This window comes from Oncorhynchus masou, chromosome 3 (genome assembly GCF_036934945.1).
Source record: "Oncorhynchus masou masou isolate Uvic2021 chromosome 3, UVic_Omas_1.1, whole genome shotgun sequence".
Taxonomy (NCBI): Eukaryota; Metazoa; Chordata; class Actinopteri; order Salmoniformes; family Salmonidae; genus Oncorhynchus; species Oncorhynchus masou.
The window spans coordinates 24506512-24530697 of NC_088214.1; the positions used below are offsets into that span (position 1 = coordinate 24506512).

General features: G+C 46.4%; 1 protein-coding gene across 1 annotated transcript in view; it reads right to left on the bottom strand.

The window, feature by feature from the left end:
• LOC135513193 (laminin subunit alpha-3-like) overlaps window positions 1-24186 on the bottom strand; it is a 113732-nt gene that overhangs the window by 11084 nt on the left and 78462 nt on the right. The window contains 30 exon segments of the mRNA XM_064935993.1: window positions 112-327; window positions 606-757; window positions 1055-1225; window positions 1352-1468; window positions 1573-1672; window positions 1789-1930; window positions 4633-4787; window positions 4907-5023; window positions 5217-5413; window positions 5691-5858; window positions 6235-6346; window positions 6480-6590; window positions 8151-8302; window positions 8411-8464; window positions 8632-8813; window positions 8941-9059; window positions 10312-10425; window positions 13123-13229; window positions 13232-13352; window positions 13490-13573; window positions 13700-13801; window positions 15712-15873; window positions 16341-16481; window positions 16664-16808; window positions 17124-17328; window positions 17532-17743; window positions 18844-18959; window positions 20812-20951; window positions 21405-21531; window positions 21805-22006. Of these exon segments, the coding sequence (XP_064792065.1) occupies window positions 112-327; window positions 606-757; window positions 1055-1225; window positions 1352-1468; window positions 1573-1672; window positions 1789-1930; window positions 4633-4787; window positions 4907-5023; window positions 5217-5413; window positions 5691-5858; window positions 6235-6346; window positions 6480-6590; window positions 8151-8302; window positions 8411-8464; window positions 8632-8813; window positions 8941-9059; window positions 10312-10425; window positions 13123-13229; window positions 13232-13352; window positions 13490-13573; window positions 13700-13801; window positions 15712-15873; window positions 16341-16481; window positions 16664-16808; window positions 17124-17328; window positions 17532-17743; window positions 18844-18959; window positions 20812-20951; window positions 21405-21531; window positions 21805-22006 (4243 nt within the window).

Consider the following 24186-nt stretch of genomic DNA (forward strand, 5'->3'; position numbering starts at 1 on the left):
TACATAAAATCCTTGAAAGATACCAACATTTTGGTAGTTTACTTGTAAACTTTGAAGGTTTTAGATAATATACCCTCCTTTTGCAACCCAAGTGCTGTCCAGTCCACTCACGTCTTTGTTGCCGAGGTAGAGTACGAACATGTCTCCCTTATCTGTGGTGGTAATGTCCTGTCTGCGTCTGCGTGTTCCATCCCCTCTGCCGATGTCGGGGTTCACAGGTCTCTGCAAGGACAGGGACAGGGCAGTGTATGCCTTCAGGTCCTCCATGTCCCTGGGGGGACGCAGCTCCACATGGCCCTCACCACTGAACTTCATAGGGACCACAATCTGGAGAGACAGGTGGAGGAGATGAGGAGAGAGGTTGTACATGGTTAAAGGGATCAGCAGTGTAAAGTTAAATCATTGTTTGACTTTTTGGGAATAACAAATGATGGTACGTATTCACCAAAGGCCTCTGTCAAGACCTAGACCTGCAATCCTTTCACCTGTATACTGTATGGCCAATGGAAGGGGAATAGGTAATACACAGTGGGCATATCTGGTGGGGTATAGACCCAGGGTGTGTGTGTGTGTGTGTGTGTGTGTGGGTGTGTGTGTGTTCTGACCCTGTTGGCTGCGTCTCTAGACTGCTCGATCAGCTCCTTGATCCTCTTGATGTTCTCTGAGATGTTGGTGACGGGGGACAGCTGAGAGCTGAGCTCTTCCACCTCTGAGATCTTATCCTGCAGAGACGGGATTGTGTTCAACAGATTCTTCACTGTAGATAGAGAGAGAGAGAGAGAGAGAGAGAGAGAGAGAGAGAGTATAGTTAGACCTTTTAACCATTTTACACTTGTACAAAACAGGCACAGAGTGGACAAACATCGCTGTACATACAGTACTGTACATGCATGGTAATATCAGCAAATAAGACAAGTAGTATTAATTCAACCTTTCTTTTCCAGGTGAGTCTCATTGGTACAGGATAGAAATCTCTTTTTACAAGGAAGCCCTGTCTACGGGTGTATATTCCCTCCATCCTATGCAGACGTATGTTAGTGGAGTGATCCCTCACCTGACTTGTTCACATCATCCATGACGCTGCTGAGGTTGGAGTCGGAGGGCATGACGTTGATCTTATCCACTTCCTCTCTGATGGCATTCAGTCTGTCCATGGTGGTGCTAGCCGTATCATTGGCTGACGCTGCCTTGCTCTTCGCCTCGTCCAACATGTCTCCTATGTCATCTGACGTGAGGAGAGAAGAGAGGGAATGAGGGAAGGAGGAGAGGGGCATATTCCTCCATTGATCAGTAATTCTCTATAATTTGAGCTGATCAATCAGACTTCCTCCTACTATCTGAGCCGGTTTACCTCTCACGATGTTGTTCAGCTCTGCCTGAGCGTCCATAAGGTCCTTCTCCAATGCTTTCTTCTTCTTCTCTGCGTCCTTCAGGCGTTTCTCCTGGGCTGTGAGGTGATCAGAGGCCTCTGTGGAGTCAAACCAGAGTTCAGTTCAAAGTCATTTAAGCCACATATATTTGGTTGGCTCCCTGCCAACTCTAAAAACTCTATTGGAACTTATAGCAACATACCTTTGAGATCTTGTTCTGCATCCTCTGCTTCCCTCAGTAGGTCGTTCCCGCTGTCTTTCAGATTCTTAGCTCTCTTTGTCAGGTCCTCTTTCTTCACATCCTATATTGCAAAATAATAACAGAAGTTAAGAAGCAAAGCCACATCAGCTAAAAGTTGAGGTGCTGAGGATTCATTATCTCTGTGATAAGGGTCTAGTGGCTGGACTGTGAACTGACCTTGAGGGCCTTGTCAGCTGCATCCTTGGCTTCCTTGGCTGCCTTCTCTGCAGCGTTGACTGCATCTGTGATGTTCTTGTAGGCCTTAATGGCGTCCATGGCATCACGCACATCAGAGCGGCCACTCGAGTCCCTCACAGCACTGTGACATAGGAAGATAGAAAGAGAGGAAAGGAGGGGAGGTAGAGAGAGAAGGAAGGGAGAAGAGAGGAAATGAGGAGAGAGAGGGGTAGAGAGATAAGGGTAGAGAGAGAAGGAAGGGAGAAGAGAGGAAATGAGGAGAGAGGGGGTAGAGAGATAAGGAAGGGAGAAGAGAGGAAATGAGGAGAGAGAGGAGGTAGAGAGATAAGGAAGGGAGAAGAGAGGAAATGAGGAGAGAGAGGGGGTAGAGAGATAAGGGTAGAGAGAGAATGAAGGGAGAAGAGAGGAAAGGAGGAGAGAGAGGGGGTAGAGAGATAAGGAAGGGAGAAGAGAGGAAATGAGGAGAGAGAGGAGGTAGAGAGATAAGGAAGGGAGAAGAGAGGAAATGAGGAGAGAGAGGGGGTAGAGAGATAAGGGTAGAGAGAGAAGGAAGGGAGAAGAGAGGAAATGAGGAGAGAGGGGGTAGAGAGATAAGGAAGGGAGAAGAGAGGAAATGAGGAGAGAGAGGAGGTAGAGAGATAAGGAAGGGAGAAGAGAGGAAATGAGGGAGAGAGAGGGGGTAGAGAGAAGGGTAGAGAGAGAATGAAGGGAGAAGAGAGGAAAGGAGGAGAGAGAGGGGGTAGAGAGATAAGGAAGGGAGAAGAGAGGAAATGAGGAGAGAGAGGGGGTAGAGAGATAAGGGTAGAGAGAGAAGGAAGGGAGAAGAGAGGAAAGGAGGAGAGAGGGGGTAGAGAGAGAAGGAAGGGAGAAGAGAGGAAAGGAGGAGAGAGAGGGGGTAGAGAGATAAGGGTAGAGAGAGAAGGAAGGGAGAAGAGAGGAAAGGAGGAGAGAGGGGGTAGAGAGAGAAGGAAGGGAGAAGAGAGGAAATGAGGAGAGAGAGGGGTAGAGAGATAAGGGTAGAGAGAGAAGGAAGGGAGAAGAGAGGAAAGGAGGAGAGAGAGGGGGTAGAGAGAAAAGGGTAGAGAGAGAAGGAAGGGAGAAGAGAGGAAAGGAGGAGAGAGAGGGGGTAGAGAGATAAGGGTAGAGAGAGAAGGAAGGGAGAAGAGAGGAAAGGAGGAGAGAGAGGGGTAGAGAGATAAGGATAGAGAGAGAAGGAAGGGAGAGGAGAGGAAAGGAGGAGCGAGGGGGTAGAGAGATAAGGGTAGAGAGAGAAGGAAGGGAGAAGAGAGGAAATGAGGAGAGAGAGGGGGTAGAGAGATAAGGGTAGAGAGAGAAGGAAGGGAGAAGAGAGGAAAGGAGGGAAAGAGGGGGTAGAGAGATAAGGGTAGAGAGTGAAGGAAGGGAGAGGAAAGGAGGGAGAGGGAGGGGGTAGAGAGATAAGGGTAGAGAGAGAAGGAAGGGAGAAGAGAGGAAAGGAGGAGAGAGAGGGGGTAGAGAGATAAGGGTAGAGAGAGAAGGAAGGGAGAAGAGAAGAAAGGAGGGGAGAGGGGTAGAGAGATAAGGGTAGAGAGAGAAGGAAGGGAGAAGAGAGGAAAGGAAGAGAGAGAGGGGGTAGAGAGATAAGGGAGAAGAGAGGAAATGAGAGAGAGGGGGTAGAGAGATAAGGGTAGAGAGAGAAGGAAGGGAGAAGAGAGGAAAGGAGGAAAGAGGGGGTAGAGAGATAAGGGTAGAGAGAGAAGGAAGGGAGAAGAGAGGAAAGGAGGAGAAAGAGGGGGTAGAGAGATAAGGGTAGAGAGAGAAGGAAGGGAGAAGAGAGGAAAGGAGGAGAGGGAGGGGTAGAGAGATAAGGGTAGAGAGTGAAGGAAGGGAGAAGAGAGGAAAGGAGGAGAGGGAGGGGGTAGAGAGATAAGGGTAGAGAGAGAAGGAAGGGAGAAGAGAGGAAAGGAGGAGAGAGAGGGGGTAGAGAGATAAGGGTAGAGAGAGAAGGAAGGGAGAAGAGAAGAAAGGAGGGGAGAGGGGTAGAGAGATAAGGGTAGAGAGAGAAGGAAGGGAGAAGAGAAGAAAGGAGGGGAGAGGGGTAGAGAGATAAGGGTAGAGAGAGAAGGAAGGGAGAAGAGAGGAAAGGAAGAGAGAGAGGGGGTAGAGAGATAAGGGTAGAGAGAGAAGGAAGGGAGAAGAGAGGAAAGGAGGGGAGAGGGGTAGAGAGATAAGGGTATAGAGAGAAGGAAGGGAGAAGAGCGGAAAGGAGGAGAGAGAGGGGGTAGAGAGATAAGGAAGGGAGAAGAGAGGAAAGGAGGAGAGAGAGGGGGTAGAGAGATAAGGAAGGGAGAAGAGAGGAAAGGAGGAGAGAGAGGGTAGAGAGAGAAGGAAGGGAGAAGAGAGGAAAGGAGGAGAGAGAGGGTAGAGAGAGAAGGAAGGGAGAAGAGAGGAAAGGAGGCAGAGCGAGAGTACACAGGTCAACACACGCATCTGGATTTTCAACAAAGCAGAACAACAAACATGCAGCCTGTGGGGGATCTATCTGATCGCAGATCTATCAGGCACGACCCACTGAGGATGGAAACCACCCAACATAAACATCCCTGTTACAGAACCACAAGGCCTGGCTCCAATAGTAGGTCGTTTACACTGAGCCTCTATTGCTGTCATTAATTGTGCTGAGCTATTATCTGGCATCTTTTGTTCTGTCCTGTAAAATCAATATTTTTAACAATATCTGGCGACTTCCATGGCCTAAAACACAAAAAGCTTTGAACTTGAGCTCTACAACCAGCAGAAACTGCACTGTCCACATAACCCAGGACCCAATTCCCTATAACTCACTCCTGTAGTTCCTTGGCCAGCTTGGCCAGGTTCTCAGCATGTTTCTCTGCTCGCTCCACAATGTCCTCTTTGGCCGCGGCCTGGGACATAGAGTTGACTTTCTTGGTGAGGGCAGTCCTGGCCCCGTCCAGTTGGGCAGCTAGCTGTTCATACTCCTGGAGAGAGGAGTAAGACGACAGGGTCACAATGTTTTTAACAGTCTTTTATGTCCAACAATCAACATTTCATAAAAGGGGAACCCTGATGTATTGTCATGGCTGGTCTGTGTGCTTACTGTCTTGCTGTCATCCAACATTCTAAGGAGGTCCTTTGTGTCCTTCAACTGATCTTCTGCCATGGCTATCTGGTCCTGGACCTTCTTACGCTCTTTCCTCAGATCTTCCATACGTTTCTGAAGAACAAACACGATTCAATTGGTTAAGAGAACATTAAGCCAATGGAAACATAATTGTGCAAACAATACTGATACCAACCATGAATTAACCATAGCAACAGAGACATGGTTACTGCACACACTAACAACCTATACATGACTTCATAGTACCATCATGTTAGAAGTCTGGGACTGGAACTTGTATTATTACCAGGATGTCTTCCAGTGCCTCGGTGTTGAGTCCATTCTGAGAGTTGGCTTTCTTCACCATGTCCCCAGCCTGTTTCAGCGCCTCCTCCAGGTCCTTCAGTTTAGCTGCATAGTCCTTCAGCAGACCCCTCACCCTCTTGGCTGCTGCCTCATTCTGATCATACTGCTTCGTCACATTGGCCTTGATGTAGTCCAGCACTAGGAGAGAGGAACAGATTTGAATAGAAATAGAAACTGACATTCTCGACTGAAGATTTTTTTTTTTTTAAATCTCACCATTTTATTTGGTTGCTGATGGCATCAAACAATGTAGTCATCATTATTGTGACATTAGGCCTCTTATCTGTACCTTAACTCAACCTAATGTGGTAGTGTTCATCGAACATCAGACGTTCGAGATTCTAATCTTTTGAAAGAATAGCTTTTAGGGATTTTAAGAGTTTTTGTTATTGAATGAACCAGGAAGAAGTCTTACGTTTCTGGGCCTCATCCCTCTCTATCTCAGCTGCATCTTTTTGTGGGTTGAAGTTCCTCTTCTCCATCTCCTTCACCATGCGCTCCGCCTCAGATAACATCTTAGCCAGGTTCTCACTGGGCACCACACCGCCACTGGAGCCAGACTCTGTCAGCTGCTGTAGCAGGACTACACCCAACACACATTCAGGTTTAGATAAAAGGGAGGGTGGGATGGGGGAGAAAGAGACAGAGAGACAGACAGACAGACAGACAGACAGACAGACAGACAGACAGACAGACAGACAGACAGACAGAAAGAAAGAAAGAAAGAAAGAAAGAAAGAAAGAAAGAAAGAAAGAAAGAAAGAAAGAAAGAAAGAAAGAAAGAAAGAAAGAAAGAAAGAAAGAAAGAAAGAAAGAAAGAAAGAAAGGAGAGGGTGAGAGGGAAAACAGAGAAATAAAAGTCACAATAAAACAAAAGAGGATAATATGATAGAGAGACAAACCGAGGTGGACAAAGAGATTGAAAAAGAGAAAAGCGAGTAAACAGGAAGTTTTTTTTACCCAGGATCTTCTTGAGCAGGTTCTTAGCTTCAGTATCCAGGTCTTTAGCTCTCAGATGAGTCTTACCCACATCCTCCAGGACTTTCTGGGCATCCACAGCCCTGTCATCTGCCTGAATGGACAACAAACAAACAAACACACGTTAGCTCTACACAGCCAGCATATACACAACAAAACATATGCACAATTTCCCCCACTCATGACGAACCCTAATAAAAAGTCATCAAGAAGTTCCAGTCCAGTACCTTGCCTTTGAGAGCGTTGATATCCTCGTTGACACTGAGAGTGTCCTGCTCTAGTTGGCTAACCTTGGGCTTCTGGCTGTTCACACTGGAACTGAACTTGTTCACCAGAGACTGTGGAGAGAGCACACAGCCTATTGTTCAATGCTTTATTATGACATGAGGGAGGGAGGGAGAGGAGAGGAGAGGAGAGGAGAGGAGAGGAGAGGAGAGGAGAGGAGAGGAGAGGAGAGGAGAGGAGAGGAGAGGAGAGGAGAGGAGAGGAGAGAGGAGAGGAGAGGAGAGGAGAGGGAGAGGGAGAGGAGAGGAGAGGAGAGGAGAGGAGAGGAGAGGAGAGGAGAGGAGAGGAGAGAAAGAGCGAGAGTCATGTTTACTGTTATTTTCTGATTGACAAAGCAAGTGAAATAAACAATGTAAACATATGTTTCCCATGACAATAAAGTCCTTTGAATGAGAGAGACAGAGAGAGACAGAGACAGAGACAGAGAGAGAGACAGAGAGACAGAGACAGTCAGTCAGAGAGAGAGAGAGACAGAGAGAGAGACAGAGAGAGAGACAGAGAGAGAGACAGAGAGAGAGACAGAGAGGGAGAGAGACAGACAGACAGAGAGAGAGAGAGAGAGAGAGAGAGAGACAGAGAGAGAGAGAGAGAGAGACAGAGAGAGAGAGACATACATACATACATACATACATACATACATACATACATACAGACAGACAGACAGACAGACAGACAGACAGACAGACAGACAGACAGACAGAGAGACAGAGAGACAGAGAGACAGACAGAGTGAGGAGTGACAGAACTCCAGTACAGTGGGATCAGGTTGTTGACTCCTCGGGCTGTTTGAGAGGTTGACAGAGTGTCTTGTTTACTCCTGTTAGCTTCATAAATGCTCACGTTAACGTATGATCACATGGAGTGTAGGAGCTGCTGTTATCACAAACGTGTGAGTTTAGCTACAACAAGTCCTGACCAGACCACTACCACTGCCATACAGTGTGGTCTCTGACATGTGTTGACCCACAGCTCTGGGACAAACTGACTGACTTTATCCCACATGTAACTCTGTGTTGTTGTTTTTTGTCGCACTGCTTTGCTTTATCTTGGCCCGGTTGCAGTTGTAAATGAGAACTTGTTCTCAACTGGCCTACCTGGTTAACTAAAGGGGAAATAAAAAATACAAATTTGTTTAAAAAATGTGCTGATCAGGAGGATTCTGAAATGTGAAATGCAACCAATAAAATGTGATTTGATTTGTTTGTGTTTGTGGTTTTAAAGAAGTCCTCATAAGGAGAGTCAAACAAGGAACATTGGTACAAGTGGTGTTACCTTGCCGGTCCCCCACAAGGACAAATGTTATGCGTAGGGGTTAGGTTTAGGGTTAGGTTTACAATTAGGGTTAGAAGGAGGGTTAAGTTTAGGTTACGGGTTAGGGGATATAGGATTTTGAATGGGAATCAATTGTTTGGTCCCCACAAGGATAGTAAAACAAACAGGTGGGTGTGTTGTGCATGTGTGCGTGCATTGAGAAGTAAGTGTACACTGTGTGTGTATGTAAATTACTACGTTTTGAAGTCCTCTCCCTCCCTCTCTGTGGCCTGTGTAGCCAGAGGGCATGGTGGTACACTTCATTACAGTACAGTACATATAGGCCATTAACGCATTAGTACCTTGGTCTCTGTGATGGCATTTTCCAGCTTCCCGAGTCTGTCCTGAGAGGAGGCGGAGATACTGGCGCTGTCCAGCTGAGTCTTAATTCTCGCCAGCTCCTCATCCAGACGCTGCAGGTCGTTTATTAAGGTCTTGGCGCAGTCATCACACTCTGAGAACCACATAGACAAGTGTAATCAGTAGTTGATCATGACGAGGTAGGTGCCCCCATGTCCTGTCCTTTCGTTGAACCCATCAGATGTTCACAACAGACACTAACCGTGGCACTGCTCATCAGTGTCAGTGTCCCCTGGCTCCAAAGTGTTCTTGCACACTGTAGAAAGAGCAGAATTATGCATTCATGATCCCCCAAAAAAAAGTAACTACAATGCCATTGAAGAAATAATAATAATGATGAACTGAGAATAAAGCTATACCAATACACTCAATGATCCGGGTTTTCTGAATGTGTCATCATGTCTCAGTCACATCACCACTCACCCCCTGTCCTGGAGTCACAGCTGTTTCCATTGCCGTTACAGTCACAAGGCCTGCAGCTTCCTCCAGCTGTCAATGGATCACCATAGTAACCAGGGGCACATCGTTCACACCTGTCTCCAGCGTAGCCTTGTTTACAAACACACTGGAACCCTCCAGCAGCCTCTCTGCAACCCACTGCAAAACTATAGTGGAATGATGAAGAGTACATTTAAACACTTGAATACTGGGCCAACAACAGTAAGTCATGATACAATACACAGGTTTGATTCCACCAAAGAAGCATCTACTTGGTTCTTTGGTGACACTGACCTGTTAGCTGGCACACTGAAGGGGCACGGGCACACCCGGCATGACCTCTGGGCAGCATCTCCATAATAACCCTCTTTGCAGCGCTCACATCGGTCTCCAGCCGTGTTGTATTGGCAGTTCTGTCCACAGGAATAGTTAAAAACACTTGAGCATGCCAATAAGAGAATCTAAATAGTAGAGTCTTAAAGTAATAGAGCTGTGATCCATCATAGTGTACATGTTCGTATCTGTTTAGACAGTAAGCAGCACAAGGTAGTTATGTGCTCTCTTATTAAATAACCAAGTAACAAAGATAATCTATAGCCTCACTAATTTAATGAAAATATCATAATAAAGATCATAGTGAGTCTAAACACTCTTTGTCCTTTTGTGGACATAACCACACTGCCATACCCCACCACAGGGTAGATCTAACTGTACATTACATAAATCCTATTTTTACCACAAAGGAGGGTGGTTGTTTTTATGAGAGAGGAGGATGATGATAGGGGGATTCCAAACATTTCTGTTCTAATCCATTGACTAAAGTGATTTTGATGGACATTCACTGCAGAGAGAGAGCGTGCTCAGCCATGTGTGTCTGTCTGTCCGTAGTGCTCTGGGTTCCTTAGGCCTGGAGAGAGGCACTGCTCGAGGGGCTTGTGTAAGATGAGAGGAGATAAGGGAGAAATGGAGGGAAAGAGAGAGAGAGAGAGCGAGCGAGCGAGCGAGAATGAAATAGATGGTGAGAGAGAAAGAGAGGGGGGAGGGGAGGGTGAGATAGACGGAGATAAGAGAGAGAGAAAGGGAGAATGAGAGAGAGGAGAATATAGAGTGCTGCATGGGCTTTTAGAGATCTAGAGTTTCACCCTCCACTCCACCCTGCCATCCGTGACAGAAGGAGACACATGAAGGCTCCCCTAGGGGCTAATGTAGACCATATCACATTTATATGTGATCACATCTACTACAGACCCACATCAGCCAATACTTGGTTAGCCTGCTATGGTACAGAACAGTATGTGGTAACACCCGGGTAGGGTGGGATGCCCATGGGGGACCCACAGAAATGCCCAGTGGCATGGGTAAGATGTCCAGACTATCACTGATGACTGGACTGTGGCTTACCTTGGAGTCAGATGGGATGACTTAGGTATTGCACCTTCATATGCGGTTATGGTCACTTCACTCTTGAGTGCTGAGTCAGAACCTGTGTGTGTGTGTGTGTGTGTGTGTGTGTGTGTGTGTGTGTGTGTGTGTGTGTGTGTGTGTGTGTGTGTGTGTGTGTGTGTGTGTGTGTGTGTGTGTGTGTGTGTGTGTGTGTGTGTGTGTGTGTGTGTGTGTGTGTGTGTGTGTGTGTGTGTGCACGTGTGTGTACATGTGTGTTCTTACCAGACACCTCCCAGTCCTCTCTTCACACGCGTTGGCCAGGCCGTTACAGGAGCAGGGCACACAGCGACCCAGGTAGGGTCCACTGCCGTCTCTATAGTAACCAGTGGCACATTTCTGGAACAGAGAAACACAAACATCAGACAAGAATACAGACACATCAAATACATTCAGTAGATACAGCAATACTTCATGGAAAGTCAGAGCTTTAAAAGTGATGTCTCGCTCAATGGGACTCAATGGATGAATAACAAAAAATATGAAAGAGCCACACAAGTTCTATCACAAACAGAACACAATACTAAATACACATTTCAAAACAACACACTTAATTCCCACACAGAAGAACATTTTACCATTCAAAGTGGCAGTGTTTGAGTAGATAAAGGCTGTCTGACTTTACCTCAGCTAATCTGCCTAGCAACAGAGAATGATTGATCTCACAAATGTTCCAAACTGTTCCCAGGTTTGGTGTGTCACCAGCACCACACTGAATACAAGACATCACACCACGCACCACTGCCAAACATACCCTTTGCTCTGTAAGATAACAGTCTGGAAGTCAACAGATGTCCTACAGGTCTAACTCATGCACAGAGCAGCCACACATACATTACAGACAGTGCATCCGCTTGTAAGCCAGCAGACTTCACCACTGTTTGACTTCCATAGGTTTACCTGGATCTGAGAACTGGAACCTTGGTCATCAAAATACGGATACTGAACAGTCTGTCTTCTGTCATTCACAGAAGGGTACTGGACTCGTTGGGTCCCCTGATCATTCACAGAAGGGTACTGGACTCGTTGGGTCCCCTGATCATTCACAGAAGGGTACTGGACTCGTTGGGTCCCCTGATCATTCACAGAAGGGTACTGGACTCGTTGGGTCCCCTGATCATTCACAGAAGGGTACTGGACTCGTTGGGTCCCCTGATCATTCACAGAAGGGTACTGGACTCGTTGGGTCCCCTGATCATTCACAGAAGGGTACTGGACTCTTTGGGTCCCCTGATCATTCACAGAAGGGTACTGGACTCTTTGTCCTCCCTGGTCATGTATGAAAGGATAATCTATTCTCTGTGCCTCTCGGTCATGCTGCCTGGGATAGCGGTTCCTCTCTCCCCTGGAATATGGTCTGTGTCCTGCGTTGCATAGTCCCAGTAAGGTTCCCCATAGCAGGACCTGTAGTAGCACGTCTCTCCCTCTCTGGTGTCTGTGTGCACTCGTGCCTGACATCACTCCCGTTTAGTCGGAAATAACTCCCTGCCTCTGCCTCTTAAACACTCACAGACTCACACGTAGAGGACACGCCCCATCACTCACGTACAGCACCTGAGTCAGTGCCGCAGTCAGAGCAATGGAGCAGCATGCACACACACACACACACACACACACACACTGACATACGTGCATGTCACACACACATTTATTTGCTTACACTAACAAACCGTCTAAAGGAAAATCCTAATGTTGCTCGGGTGTGGTTCCACCTGGGAGACTGAATGAGCGTGCTTTGGATCGTGTGTGTTAATGTGTGTCCATAGGGTATCTTTGTGAGCATGCCAGTGGGATTGTGTGGTTCTGTGAATAATACTCATAGACCTCCAGACAGTACAGAAGATCACTCACACCTAGAATACACACACACACATTGTGTCTGTCTGGTTGAGGGTGGTGAGTAACACCGTCCCAGGTTGCCAGATACCACACTGGCTGTGTGTCAGCGTGCCTCTCCTTTTTTAGTACTGCCGCCGGCTATATATTATCCATTTCCTCTGAACACACCTGATTACAGGATGTTGATGTCACACACACACACACACACACACACACACACACACACACACACACACACAATAACACTGCTTGGAGCACAACCACAAAATGGGGAAAAACAACTCAATCAAGTCAAATGAAAATCTATTGTAAAGTCATCAGGACACTGTTGCCAGGGTAACAAGACCACATCTTCATTGTCAGCCGCCCATCCCTAGGGGTTTACATACCAAAAATGGTTTAATCTACATTCAATTTAATATGTGGATTTTCAGGGGGAAAATGCTTACATCCAACTTTTCCTAATTGGAGTTTGAGACCCACCTATGCACTAAACACCCCAAGGGGAAGAATTCTGTTGAAACTTGATGACCATCATCCTGTAAATGTTTTTTTTATTGCATTTTATTTTAACTGCTGTTACCATGCCACAGTGGAGCACTTTACAGCAGTAATTGAATGTCTAATATTATGTCATGGTGATTGTGCATCTTCTCCCTCTGCCTGGGGCTACTGGGCTTGGCTGATGAACTCAGACACACACACACAGACACACAGGGTTTTTTTCCAGGACATTCCACACAGGGTTGTTTAAACCGTCGTCTCTTTGATGAGCCCAGGGTTTTTCCTCTGCCTGCCAGTGACCTCACTCACCCCGGGCGTGTCACAACTCTTCTCTTTTCTAAAATGACTAGACCTATCAGTTGTCACCTCTCTCTCTCAGCCCCTCCTGTATTCTTTCTCTCTCTACTACCGTCTCCTAATCCTTTTCGCTCTCCCACTGTCTTTCCCACCTCTCCTTCCCAATCCCAAACTGACCTTTAACCCAAGCTCCCAGCCCTGCTTGTTGTGCACCTGAGAGCTAAAAGTCCAACTTGCCTTGGACATACTACCATTTCCAAAATAGGACTCCAAGACACCTCAGGAGTACTCTTCAAATCCTGAACCATATTGCTTATGCCTGTATGACCCCTGTATGTCAATATGAAACACCTAGGGGACTAGGAGTGAACAAGATCATTACGGCCCGTGTCAAACCTGGCAGGAGTCTCCTCTGTAGAGAGGGGAACAGGCACACTGCTCCACGGTGCTGGCAGGGCCCCCGGCCCCCGTGTCTGTAGCCTCCTCCAGGCCTACCTCCCCAGACTGAGTCTCTGGCTCTGGGTGAAGTAAAGAGCCTGCACCCTCAGAGCCACCAACCCAGCCAGGACCACCATCAGATCCTCCCTGGACACAGGCCGGTTGGTGCCGGCATGACGCCAGTTCCCCTGCACATAACACACAGATAGGTATTAGTGAGGGAGTGTATACTTTGAAGTGCTTTAAAGGTGTTGTTCACAACAGATAGAATGGAATAAGGACTCAGCTTGACCACGTTTTAGGTAGGAAAAACTGTTTTCTATACCTCCACGAGCTGGACTCTGCCCTGGTGGAGTCTGTCTGGTTCGGGGGTTTTTGGGGCCATGTGGACCAGGGCCATCTCCCTGCCCTGAGGACATCACAGAGAAACAACACTGGGTTACTCACAACAGGAAGTGAGTTATGCACGACTTATACACCAATAAGAGAGATGTCATAATTAGCCGTGAGTGATGATATGTCATACTGTACGTACACTGAGCAAGACATCAGGTCTGCGGTCCAGCAAAGACATCCCCTCACTAGGAATCCCAAATGACTTGGCCTGGTAGGTCAGGTAGCCCCCATAGGAAGACACCTGAGACAGGAGCAGAGCATACCGTCAGTGTCACTGGGACTGGGTCTAAACTATAGAAATAGAATGAATAGAACATTTTATTCATGAATGACTTAGCAATCATTCTAATTCTATGGTCTGAATCAGTGCAGAACTGGGGGGTATATTACAAAGCAGGAACAAGGAGTTTTTTAAATTTATTTTACCTTTATTTAACTAGGCTAGTCAGTTAAGAACAAATTCTTATTTACAATGACGGTCTATCCCGGCAAAACCCTAACACAGACGATGCTGGGCGAATTGTGTGCTGCTCTATGGGCTCTATGGGACCTGGAATTGAACTAGGGTGTGTAGTGACGCCTCTAGCACTGAGATGCAGTGCCTTAGACCGCTGCTCTACTCAGGATGCTGGCCTTGTAGGCAGAGTTGCAAAGAAAAAGCCATATCTCAGACTGGCCAATAAAAATAAAAGATTAAGATGGGCAAAAGAACAGACACTGGACAGAGGAACTCTGCCTAGAAGTCCAGCATCCCAGAGTCGTCTCTTCACTGTTGACGTTGAGACTGGTGTTTTGCGGGTAATGTTTAACGAAGCTGCCAGTTGAGGACGTGTGAGGCGTCTGTTTCTCAAACTAGACACTAATGTATTTGTCCTCTTGCTCAGTTGTGCACCGGGGCCTCCCACTCCTCTTTCTATTCTGGTTAGGGCCAGTTTGCGCTGTTCTGTGAAGGGAGTAGTACACAGCATTGTACGAGATCTTCAGTTTCTTGGCAATTTCTCGCATGGAATAGCCTTCATTTCTCAGAACAAGAATACGTAGACGAGGTTCAGAAGAAAGTTCTTTGTTTTGGGCCATTTTGAGCCTGAAATCAAACCCACAAATGCTGATGCTCCAGATACTCAACGAGTCTAAAAAAAAAGGCCAGTTGTATAGCTTCTTTAATCAGAACAACATTATAAAATTGTTTTATAATGATCAATTAGCCTTTTAAAATGATAAACTTGGATTAGCTAACACAACGTGCCATTGGAACACAGGAGTGATGTTTGCTGAAAATGGGTCTCTGTACACCTATGGAGATATTCCATAAAACAATCTGCCGTTTCCAGCTATAATAGTCATTCCCAAAATTAACAATGTCTACACTGTATTTCTGATCAATTTGATGTTCTTTTAATGGATTAAAAAAAGTGCTTTTACTTCAATTTTAAAAAAAGGACATTTCTAAGTGACCCCAACTTTTGAATGGTAGGGTATATATTGTATATTTAAGACAAGCTTGAAATGGGCATGGTCTAATTGACTCAGCAACCAAGAACACACATCCAAGTTGAGTTATTTCTGGTTGTTTATTGAAGTTAGCTGGATAACTCATAGATCCTACTTTGTAGTATACCCCCCAGGTCAAAGCACTATCGGTTAGGCTCTATGGCAGCTGACTCCTAGTATACTTTTCCTGTTGACACTGAATTCACCACTAAATAACAATTGATCAAATGTTAAAGCTAGAGTCCTTAATTAAAACAACAAAGCGGTCGCCCCGCCTCTGTTTTGGTAAAAAAAGATGAGTGATGGGCCTGGAGAAATGTAACCACTCTCAAATTCACAGGCAGAGCTATGGATGCAAGGACTGACCATCCATGATATCAAAATTATAGTTTTAACGCTAGATAGTGTTTGTTTACATTGACATTGTTTACAAACATTGGAGCAAAACAAGCTTATATTTTGGGTTCCGTCGCTGTATAACAGTTGAACTAACCTCATGACCCCAAAAATGGATGTAGTAACTAAGGATTCTAGCTTAAAATGCTGAAGTCTAATATAAAAAGACCTTCCAAATATTATTGAAACATATCCCCTTTATTCAACTGAACTATTCTATAAACAGTACATGTGCTCCTCCTGAGTCCCACTCGCTCCACTCACCCTGTCTCCCAGGTAGGATGGAGGCGCCACCCAGTGGAGGAGCTGAGTATTGCCAGGCAGCTCCTGTATGTCTGCTACCACTGTGTTACTGGATGGGTTGAGAACTGATGTCACCTCCTCCTGGTCAGCTCTCTCCAGACGCCAGCCACGCATGTCCACAAACTAGTGGAAGCGGATGGAAAGAGAACTGTACTATATATTATAGGTCTGTGATTAGGTGAAATACCATTATAGGAATAGAATAGCCTGCTGTGGTATGCAATGGAGCGCAATGGGTCTATGTTCCGCAGGTGTGGCAAAGCTGTGGGTATATCCAGTCTATGGAATCTGGGTTGATGCAACACTGGTTATGTGGCGAGATCAGTGTTTGTTGGATCACGTGTCTGAACAAGTACATAATAATAATAACAACACGCCATTTTAGATTTCTATAGACCAGAAACCCAATAATGTATCAATGAAAACACCTTGAAATCTTCACACACACATATACAAACACACAACCATACAAATGCATGCACACACACACACACACACACACACACACACACACACACACACACACACACACACACACACACACACACACACACACACACACACATACACACACATACACACACGCGCACCTTCCCCCTGCGTTTGCGGGTGCTCTGACACTGGCTGTTGGTTCCAAAGCAGAAGCAGCTGATGCAGCCCCTGGGGTGGGAGGGGTCAAAGTGGAAGGACCCGTCTCTACAGGCATCACAAAGGGCTCCCTGGACGTTTCTCTACAACATCAGAAAAAACATGTTAAACTGCGAAAGCCAGTGGTCAAAATATTGTTATGGTGTATGTAAACACTTAGGGGAATTACATACAGAGTCTTCCTATTTGTACATGTACACATACAGTACTGTACATAATCATTCTTCCTTTTAAAGTAGTATATTTATCGTGTATAGTCAGTCACCTTGCAGAGGCACTGCCCTGTGTCAGGGTGGCAGACGTCTGTTGTGACTCCTCCCTGGTTACAGCTACATGGGAGACACTCAGGGAACCTGTAGAAACCTGCAGCGCACCGGTCACACTGGCGCCCCCCGATCCTGGGCTTACATCTACAGGCACGCACGCGCACACACACACACACACACACACACACACACACACACACACACACACACACACACACACACACACACACACACACACACACACACACACACACACACACACACACACACAAAGCACGTCAGAACAGGGTCAAATTTAAAGAGCTATGGTCATACTTACATTTTATTTGGAGGGAATAGGCATATACGAATAAACACACAATAATCTAACAATAATTCACAATCACCACATATGATACACACTGGCATTATTGACACATACAGTATGGTGTATGTCAGATCAGACAGAAGGCCACTCACATGCATTGTCCGGTATCGCGGTCACAGTCTCTCCCTGCGTTGGGCCTGACTCCGCTGGGGGAGCAGTCACAGCCCTCACAGCCCACTAGAGGGTGGTAGCTAAATGTCTGGCTCTCACACACATCACAGGCTGGCTTCACTGATTGGGGCGGGCAGATACACTGGCCTGTCACCTCATGGCACAGACGCTGGCCACACTCACAGGCTGAAGGGGAACAAAGGATATAGACAGGTTAGGATAGGACACTGTGTGTGTGTGTGTGTGTGTGTGTGTGTGTGTGTGTGTGTGTGTGTGTGTGTGTGTGTGTGTGTGTGTGTGTGTGTGTGTGTGTGTGTGTGTGTGTGTGTGTGTGTGTGTGTGTGTGTGTGTGTGTGTGAGAGACATTTTAGTAAGTCAAATCCACTCACGTTTGCAGTAGGGGAAGCCGTAGTATCCTGTGGCGCATCGTGTACACTGTCGACCAATGACATGGGGCCGACAGGGACACTGGCCCCCTACAGGGTTACAGGTGGGCCCCGTGGCTCCTGACTTATCACAGTAGCAAGGCAGGGCCCCATCACTGTAGGCTGCTACCAGGGAGCGTGTTGAGACTTGGCAGAACTGGGAGGAGGTTCTAGGGCTGTGGGAAGTTGGATCAGGACGAGAACATTCAGGTCAGGGGTTTCTCCAGTTACAGTTTTTATATCCACACATTTAAAGGTAGACAAAGCAAAATGACATTTTCAAGAGCAGCACCCCAGATATTGAGATGAACGAGACACAAGACTTCGCTCTCACACAGTCACACACAGTATCTGCGCATGTGCACGGGTTCACCTCCCGCTGTTCAGAGCAAAGTAGCCAGGGCACCAAAACAGTGGTGTTGTTGCGAAAATGTACCCACTATGATGTTTACTTTCTGCAAATACGTCAAATCGCTGAGTCTACCTTTACAAATTATTTAATACATTTTGAAAAACTTTTATCCCTTTTTCTCCACAATTTCGTGGTATCCAATTGGTAGTTACAGTCTTGTCTCATCGCTGCAACTCCGTACGGACTCGGGAGAGGCGAAGGTAGGGAGCCATGCGTCCTCCGAAACACGACCCAACCAAGCCGCACTGCTTCTTGACACAATGCCCGCTTAACCAGGAAGCCAGCCACACCAATGTGTTGGAGGAAACACCGTACACCTGGCGACCATGTCAGCGTGCACTGAACCACAGGAGTCGCTAGAGCACGATGGGACAAGGACATCCCTGCTAGCCAAACCCTCCCCTAACCCGGGTGACGTTGGGCCAATTGTGCGTTGCCCCATGGGTCTCCCGGTCGAGGCCGGCTGCGACAGAGCCTGGACTCAAACCAGGATCTCTAGTGGCACAGCTAGAAACTGCGATGCTGAGTCTACCTTTACCTTTAACATGCATTGTAAAAGCTTGTAAATTATTAGAAAATTCACCACTGATCAACCACTAGAGGGCTTTATTTAGAATAACATCCAAGGATGGTATTGTGGATGGGATTCCCTAGGAAGGATATTCTGGTAATATATTAGTGTAGGAAGCAAATACCTCAAATATACTTAAGTTTCAAATAAACATCAAATGATCCTACAATATCAATCATACTCATTCATCTAATCTTCAAATCACTCAGCAAAGCAGTTGAACCCATTCCACAAGGCAGGTTGTTTTGCTAGGGCTAAGTCTTGAGAACACGGTCAGTGAACTGAATACTTACTCTATATAAAAGCCTTGACCTTCACACTGTCTGGTGAAATCAGATGACTTATCCAGTGGCTTCTCTTTCAGTAGATCAGGGGTGTAGCTATCATCAGGAACCACCAAGATATAATCCTGAAGAAGAGGAACAAAACATAACACATCTTGTCAAAGCCAAACAATACTGTAGGCTTGTCTCTCTGAATTACTTCCACTTTGATACTTATCATAGCTTATCATAGAAACGGTTTTATCTGACAGACTTTAAATTGAAAAAAGGTTTAAAAACAAACAAAAGACTGGGCATTTCAGTGATACGTTGAGCTGTTTTGTTGTTGTTGGTCTGCAGTGGCATACTATGTGGGGTATGCTGCATTATAAACTGGGTGGTTCGAGCCCTGAATGCTGATTGGCTGACAGACATGGTACTGTATATTCGACTGTATACCTCAGGTATGACAAAATATTTATTTTTACTGCTCTAATTACATTGGTAACCAGTTTATAACAGCAGTAAGGCACCTCAGGGGTTTGTTTGGGGTGAAAAAAAGACTAAAATCACCAGTAATCCAGATAAAAATGTGTTTCATTTAGGAAATCTGTCCCTAAGTATTCCCACAAATTAAAAAAATAGACATAGGGTATGTAATCTTGTCTGCAATTTTCTTTCTCTTTTTGGGCTTAAATTTGGTAAATTTGCAGTGTACAAATGATTATAATTATGTTCCGGACCCCCAACCATCTACTCCGAACAAAACAGTTGGCCCGCATCTAAATCTAGTTGCCTACCCCTGCTCTACAGCAAATACAAACTTAGCTGTGTGTTTCACTTTGTTACAAGGTTAGAAAGCTCAAACAGTGTGCAGTGGGGTGTTGCCAGGTAGAATACAGTACCGCATTGTTGTTGTTTGGGACATGATATAACACAGAGGAGAGAGTCTCACAGTGCCAACCTTGTAAACCTCTAATACAGCATACTAAAGGCCGAGATTCTTGGCTCCTAAATTACACTAGAGGCATCACCTAGTCTGGGTTTTCTTTAAGACAGGAATATCTGTTCACCACCTTACAGTATGGGCAAAGATGATCAACTGACAAACTGTCTCTGTTCTCTTCTACGATCCACATTAACATGCTGCTTGAAATGAAAGAGCAATTATATATATATATATATATATATATATATATATATATATATATATATATATATATATATATATATATATATATATATATATATATATATATATTTATTTTTTTACCCCTTTTTCTCCCCAATTTCGAGGTATCCAATTGGTAGTAGTTACTGTCTTGTCTCATCGCTGCAACTCCCGTACGGACTCGGGAGAGGCGAAGGTCGAGAACGGACTCAGGAGAGGCGAAGGTCGAGAACGGACTCAGGAGAGGCGAAGGTCGAGAACGGACTCAGGAGAGGCGAAGGTCGAGAACGGACTCAGGAGAGGCGAAGGTCGAGAACGGACTCAGGAGAGGCGAAGGTCGAGAACGGACTCAGGAGAGGCGAAGGTTGAGAGCCATGCATCCTTTGAAACACAACCCAACCAAGCCGCACTGCTTCTTGACACAATGCACATCCAACCCGGAAGCCAAACGCACCAATGTGTCGGAGGAAACACCATACACCTAGCGACCTGGTCAGCGTGCACTGCGCCCGGTCCGCCACAGGAGTCACTAGTGCGCGATGAGACAAGGATATCCCTGCCTGGCCAAACCCTCCCTAACTCCGGATGACGCTGGGCCAATTGTGCAGCGCCCCATGAGCCTCCCAGTCGCGGCCCGCTGCGGCAGAGCCTGGGCTCGAACCCAGAATCTCTGGTGGCACCTTAGACCACTGCGCAACCCGGGAGGCCATTGAAGCAACAATTTGGGCATGTATTCTTAGTGGTATGCTAGTATAGACATTGAACATTGCCAGAGTAAGGAATTGACCCAGTGACCATGACTGACCAACAAAATGTATGTGACTGACCAGAGTGAGAGTCTTCCTGGGTGGAACCTTGAGAGAGATGGCCAGGTCTTGCTGGGGAAGGTCCAGAGCAATGCGCCTCTCAGCGATGACCACCTTCCTGCAGCAAGAGACACCAGGGCAGAAGGAGGCGTTTACAAAGCCTGGGGGGAGAGAGGGATGTGGGGGAGGAGCAGAGGCAAGGTAAAGGAGAGAGAGGGAGGAGTAGAAAGAGGGAAGGGGAAAAGACATCAGTTGCGCCACGCGGTAATCCCTCCCCATCAACCCCCATTCCCATCAAAAGTGTGTCCGAGGCCTTTGATCATCTTGTCATGTGGGGCGAGAGTCAGATGCCTAATCTGCTCTTAAAAGAGAATCACCCCCATTACCAGAGACCACTAGAACCCCCCAAAACCTTTCCTACAACAATACCATAGAATAAGGAACTAGCTACTATGTTTATGACAATTGATATCAAATTCATTCTTTGTAGATTTCATAACATCTTGGACGGTGATGTCGGGGGTCAGTAAGATCCTGTATCATATACACTCTCTATCCAACCATATCTATCTGGGTCAACCTCTTTATACACCTACATTGCGCACCAAACTCACCAGTCCAGGTGCGTCCAGCCTCCACCCGCACCTCTACAGGGAAGGTGGTGTGTTCAGGTTGGCAGTAGTGAACCACAAACACATACCTGCCAGGAGCTTCCACTCTGGCACTGAAACTGATCTCATTCTGGAGAAACACAACACAGGATGAACACATGTTGAGAAACATCCTCTGGTCAATACCACAGAGACAGTATGAGATGAGAGAAAGTGTGTTTGCATAACTTGAAACATGCTCATTATCTAACATACAGCTATAATATATTTAGAACTAAGTTAAGTTACTGCCATTAACGTTAGTGAAGCTGAGGGCTTCATGTCTCAAGCCCCACATGCTTTCCAGTGCCAGGTCCCACTCCAAGCAGCGGCAGCATTATGTGGGCCATCTCCATGCATGTACCTGGGGAGATTTTAGTAGTACCCCTTCACTCTGAACTCCAGGGAGAGGGAACCCCCCTGCCCCTGACTGTCGTCTCTGTCTCCACTCCTCAATCTCCCTCTGCTGGGGGACGACCCGGTGGGAGGAGAGGCGCCCGTCACGAGCCGCATCCAGAACCAGAGCTGAGGTGGGCCTGTCATACTGGCTGGGAACACAGTACTGACTGGAGGGGGGGATGGAAGGAGGGATGAGAGGAGGGGTAACAGAACAGATGAGGGGAAGGTTGGTTAAAGCTACTCTGAGGGCGCATCTAAATGGCACCCTATTCCCTATATATAGTGCACTACAGTCTTTGAAAAAAGGGTTCAAAAGGGTTCTTCGGCTGTCTCCATAAGTTAACCTTTTTTGGTTCCAGGTAGAACCCTTTTGGTTCTGTGGAAAGGGTTCTGTCACGCCATGACCTTAGAGAGCCGTTTTATTTCTCTATTTGGTTTGGGCAGGGTGTGATTTGAGTGGGCATTCTATGTTTTCTATTTCTTTGTATTTGGCTGAGTGTGGTTCCCAATCAGAGGCAGCTGTCTATCGTTGTCTCTGATTGGGAATCATAATTTCCCACCTAATGTTGTGGGTAATTATTTATTTTTCGGTTGCGTCACGTTCGGTTTCTGTTTACCTGTTTTTTTGTGAAGGTTTCACTTTATTAAAGCTGTGGAATTACATACACGCTGCGCCTTGGCTCATTTATGACGGGGAGTTTGAAGACAGTGAACGTGACAGAATTACCCACCACAAAAAGACCAAGCAGCGTGCGCCAAGGACGAGCTGGACCGGGGAGGAGATTATGGAAGGGGCCAAGACCCGTTCACGGAAGCCCGAGAGGCAGCTCCAAAACATTTTTTGGAGGGGGTACACGGGGAGATTGGCAGAGTCAGGGTTTAGACCTGAGCCAACTCCCCGTGCTTACCGTGGGGAGCATGTGACCGGTGTTGTGCGGTGATGCTGACTGTGTCTTCAGTGAGCATTCACAGGCCGGTGTTCTCTGTGCCAGCGCCCCGCATTTGCCGGGTAGAAGTGGGCATCCAGCCAGGACGGGTTGTGCCAGCTCTACGCTCGAGACCACCAGTGCGCCTCCATGGCCCAGTGTATCCAGTGCCTGCTCCACGCACCAGGCTTCCAGTACATCTCCCCAGTCTGGTGAGACCTTTTCCGGTTCCACGTACCAGGCCTCCAGTATGTCTCCCCAACCTGGTAAGCCCTGTGGCAGCTCCACGCACCTAATCTATGGATTTCACGTGACTGAGCAGGGGAGCAGCCATAGGTGGGGCCTGGGAGGGCATAGGCCCACCCACTGGGGAGCCAGACCCAGTCAATCAGAATGCGTTTTTTTCCCCACAAAAAGGGCTTTATTACAGGCAGAAATACTCCTCAGTTTAATAAGCTTTCCAGGTCGCTGATTTCAGACGATCCCACAGGTGAAGAAGCCGGATGTGGTGGTCCTGGGCTGGCATGGTCAGTTAGATGTACTGGAAAATTCTCTAAAACAACGTTGGAGGTGGCTTATGGTAGAGGAAATGAACATTAAATTCTCTGGCAGCCACTCTGGTGGACATTCCTGCAGTCAGCATGCCAATTGCACACTCACTCAACACTTTAAGACCCTGGTGAGGATGACAAGCACACAAATGAGCATCCCTGAGACAGTTTCTGACAGTTTGTGCAGGAATTCTTCTGTTGTGCAAACCCACAGCTTCATCAGCTGTCATCAAACCCACATGGATTATCTTGGCAAAGGAGAAATGTGATTTTTGTACATTAGGAACATTTCTGGGATTTTTTATTTCAGCTCATGAAACATGGGACCAACACTTTACATGTTGCGTTTATATTTTTTGTTTAGTATATATAAAGTGTAATATTGGAATGCAAACTCAAAATTGAATACAATTCAACTATATATCTGACATGGTACAGCTGCCTTCTTTTTTTAAGCCCATAAACGTGTGTCTGAGTAGAATACTTTTGTTTGAAAGTAGATTGGTTTAAGACTAATGTACCAAGAAACACTCTGTATGACCCTGATTTAGTACACTGCAGTAAAAGGTTACCTCTCCCTTTCTCTTTGTTCCTCTTACTGAAGTCTAATACTGGAGCCTGACTCCTTTCACAATCTGACAAAACATCCCTTTTAGTCAAACGCTCACTCTTTCTTTTCTCAGTTTTAAGTCCTTATCTTTGCTCTTATCACCAACACATGGCAAGCTTTCTGTTTCCTCAGGCCTGATGTTTTAATGCTTTCCCTTCGTATTTGTTTTAGTGGAAACAGCAGAGCACCATGAAAGTAAAGGCCTTCTGTAATGTGCATAAACCATCAAAGAAATTAGTTATTTCAAGTGTCTTGAGAAT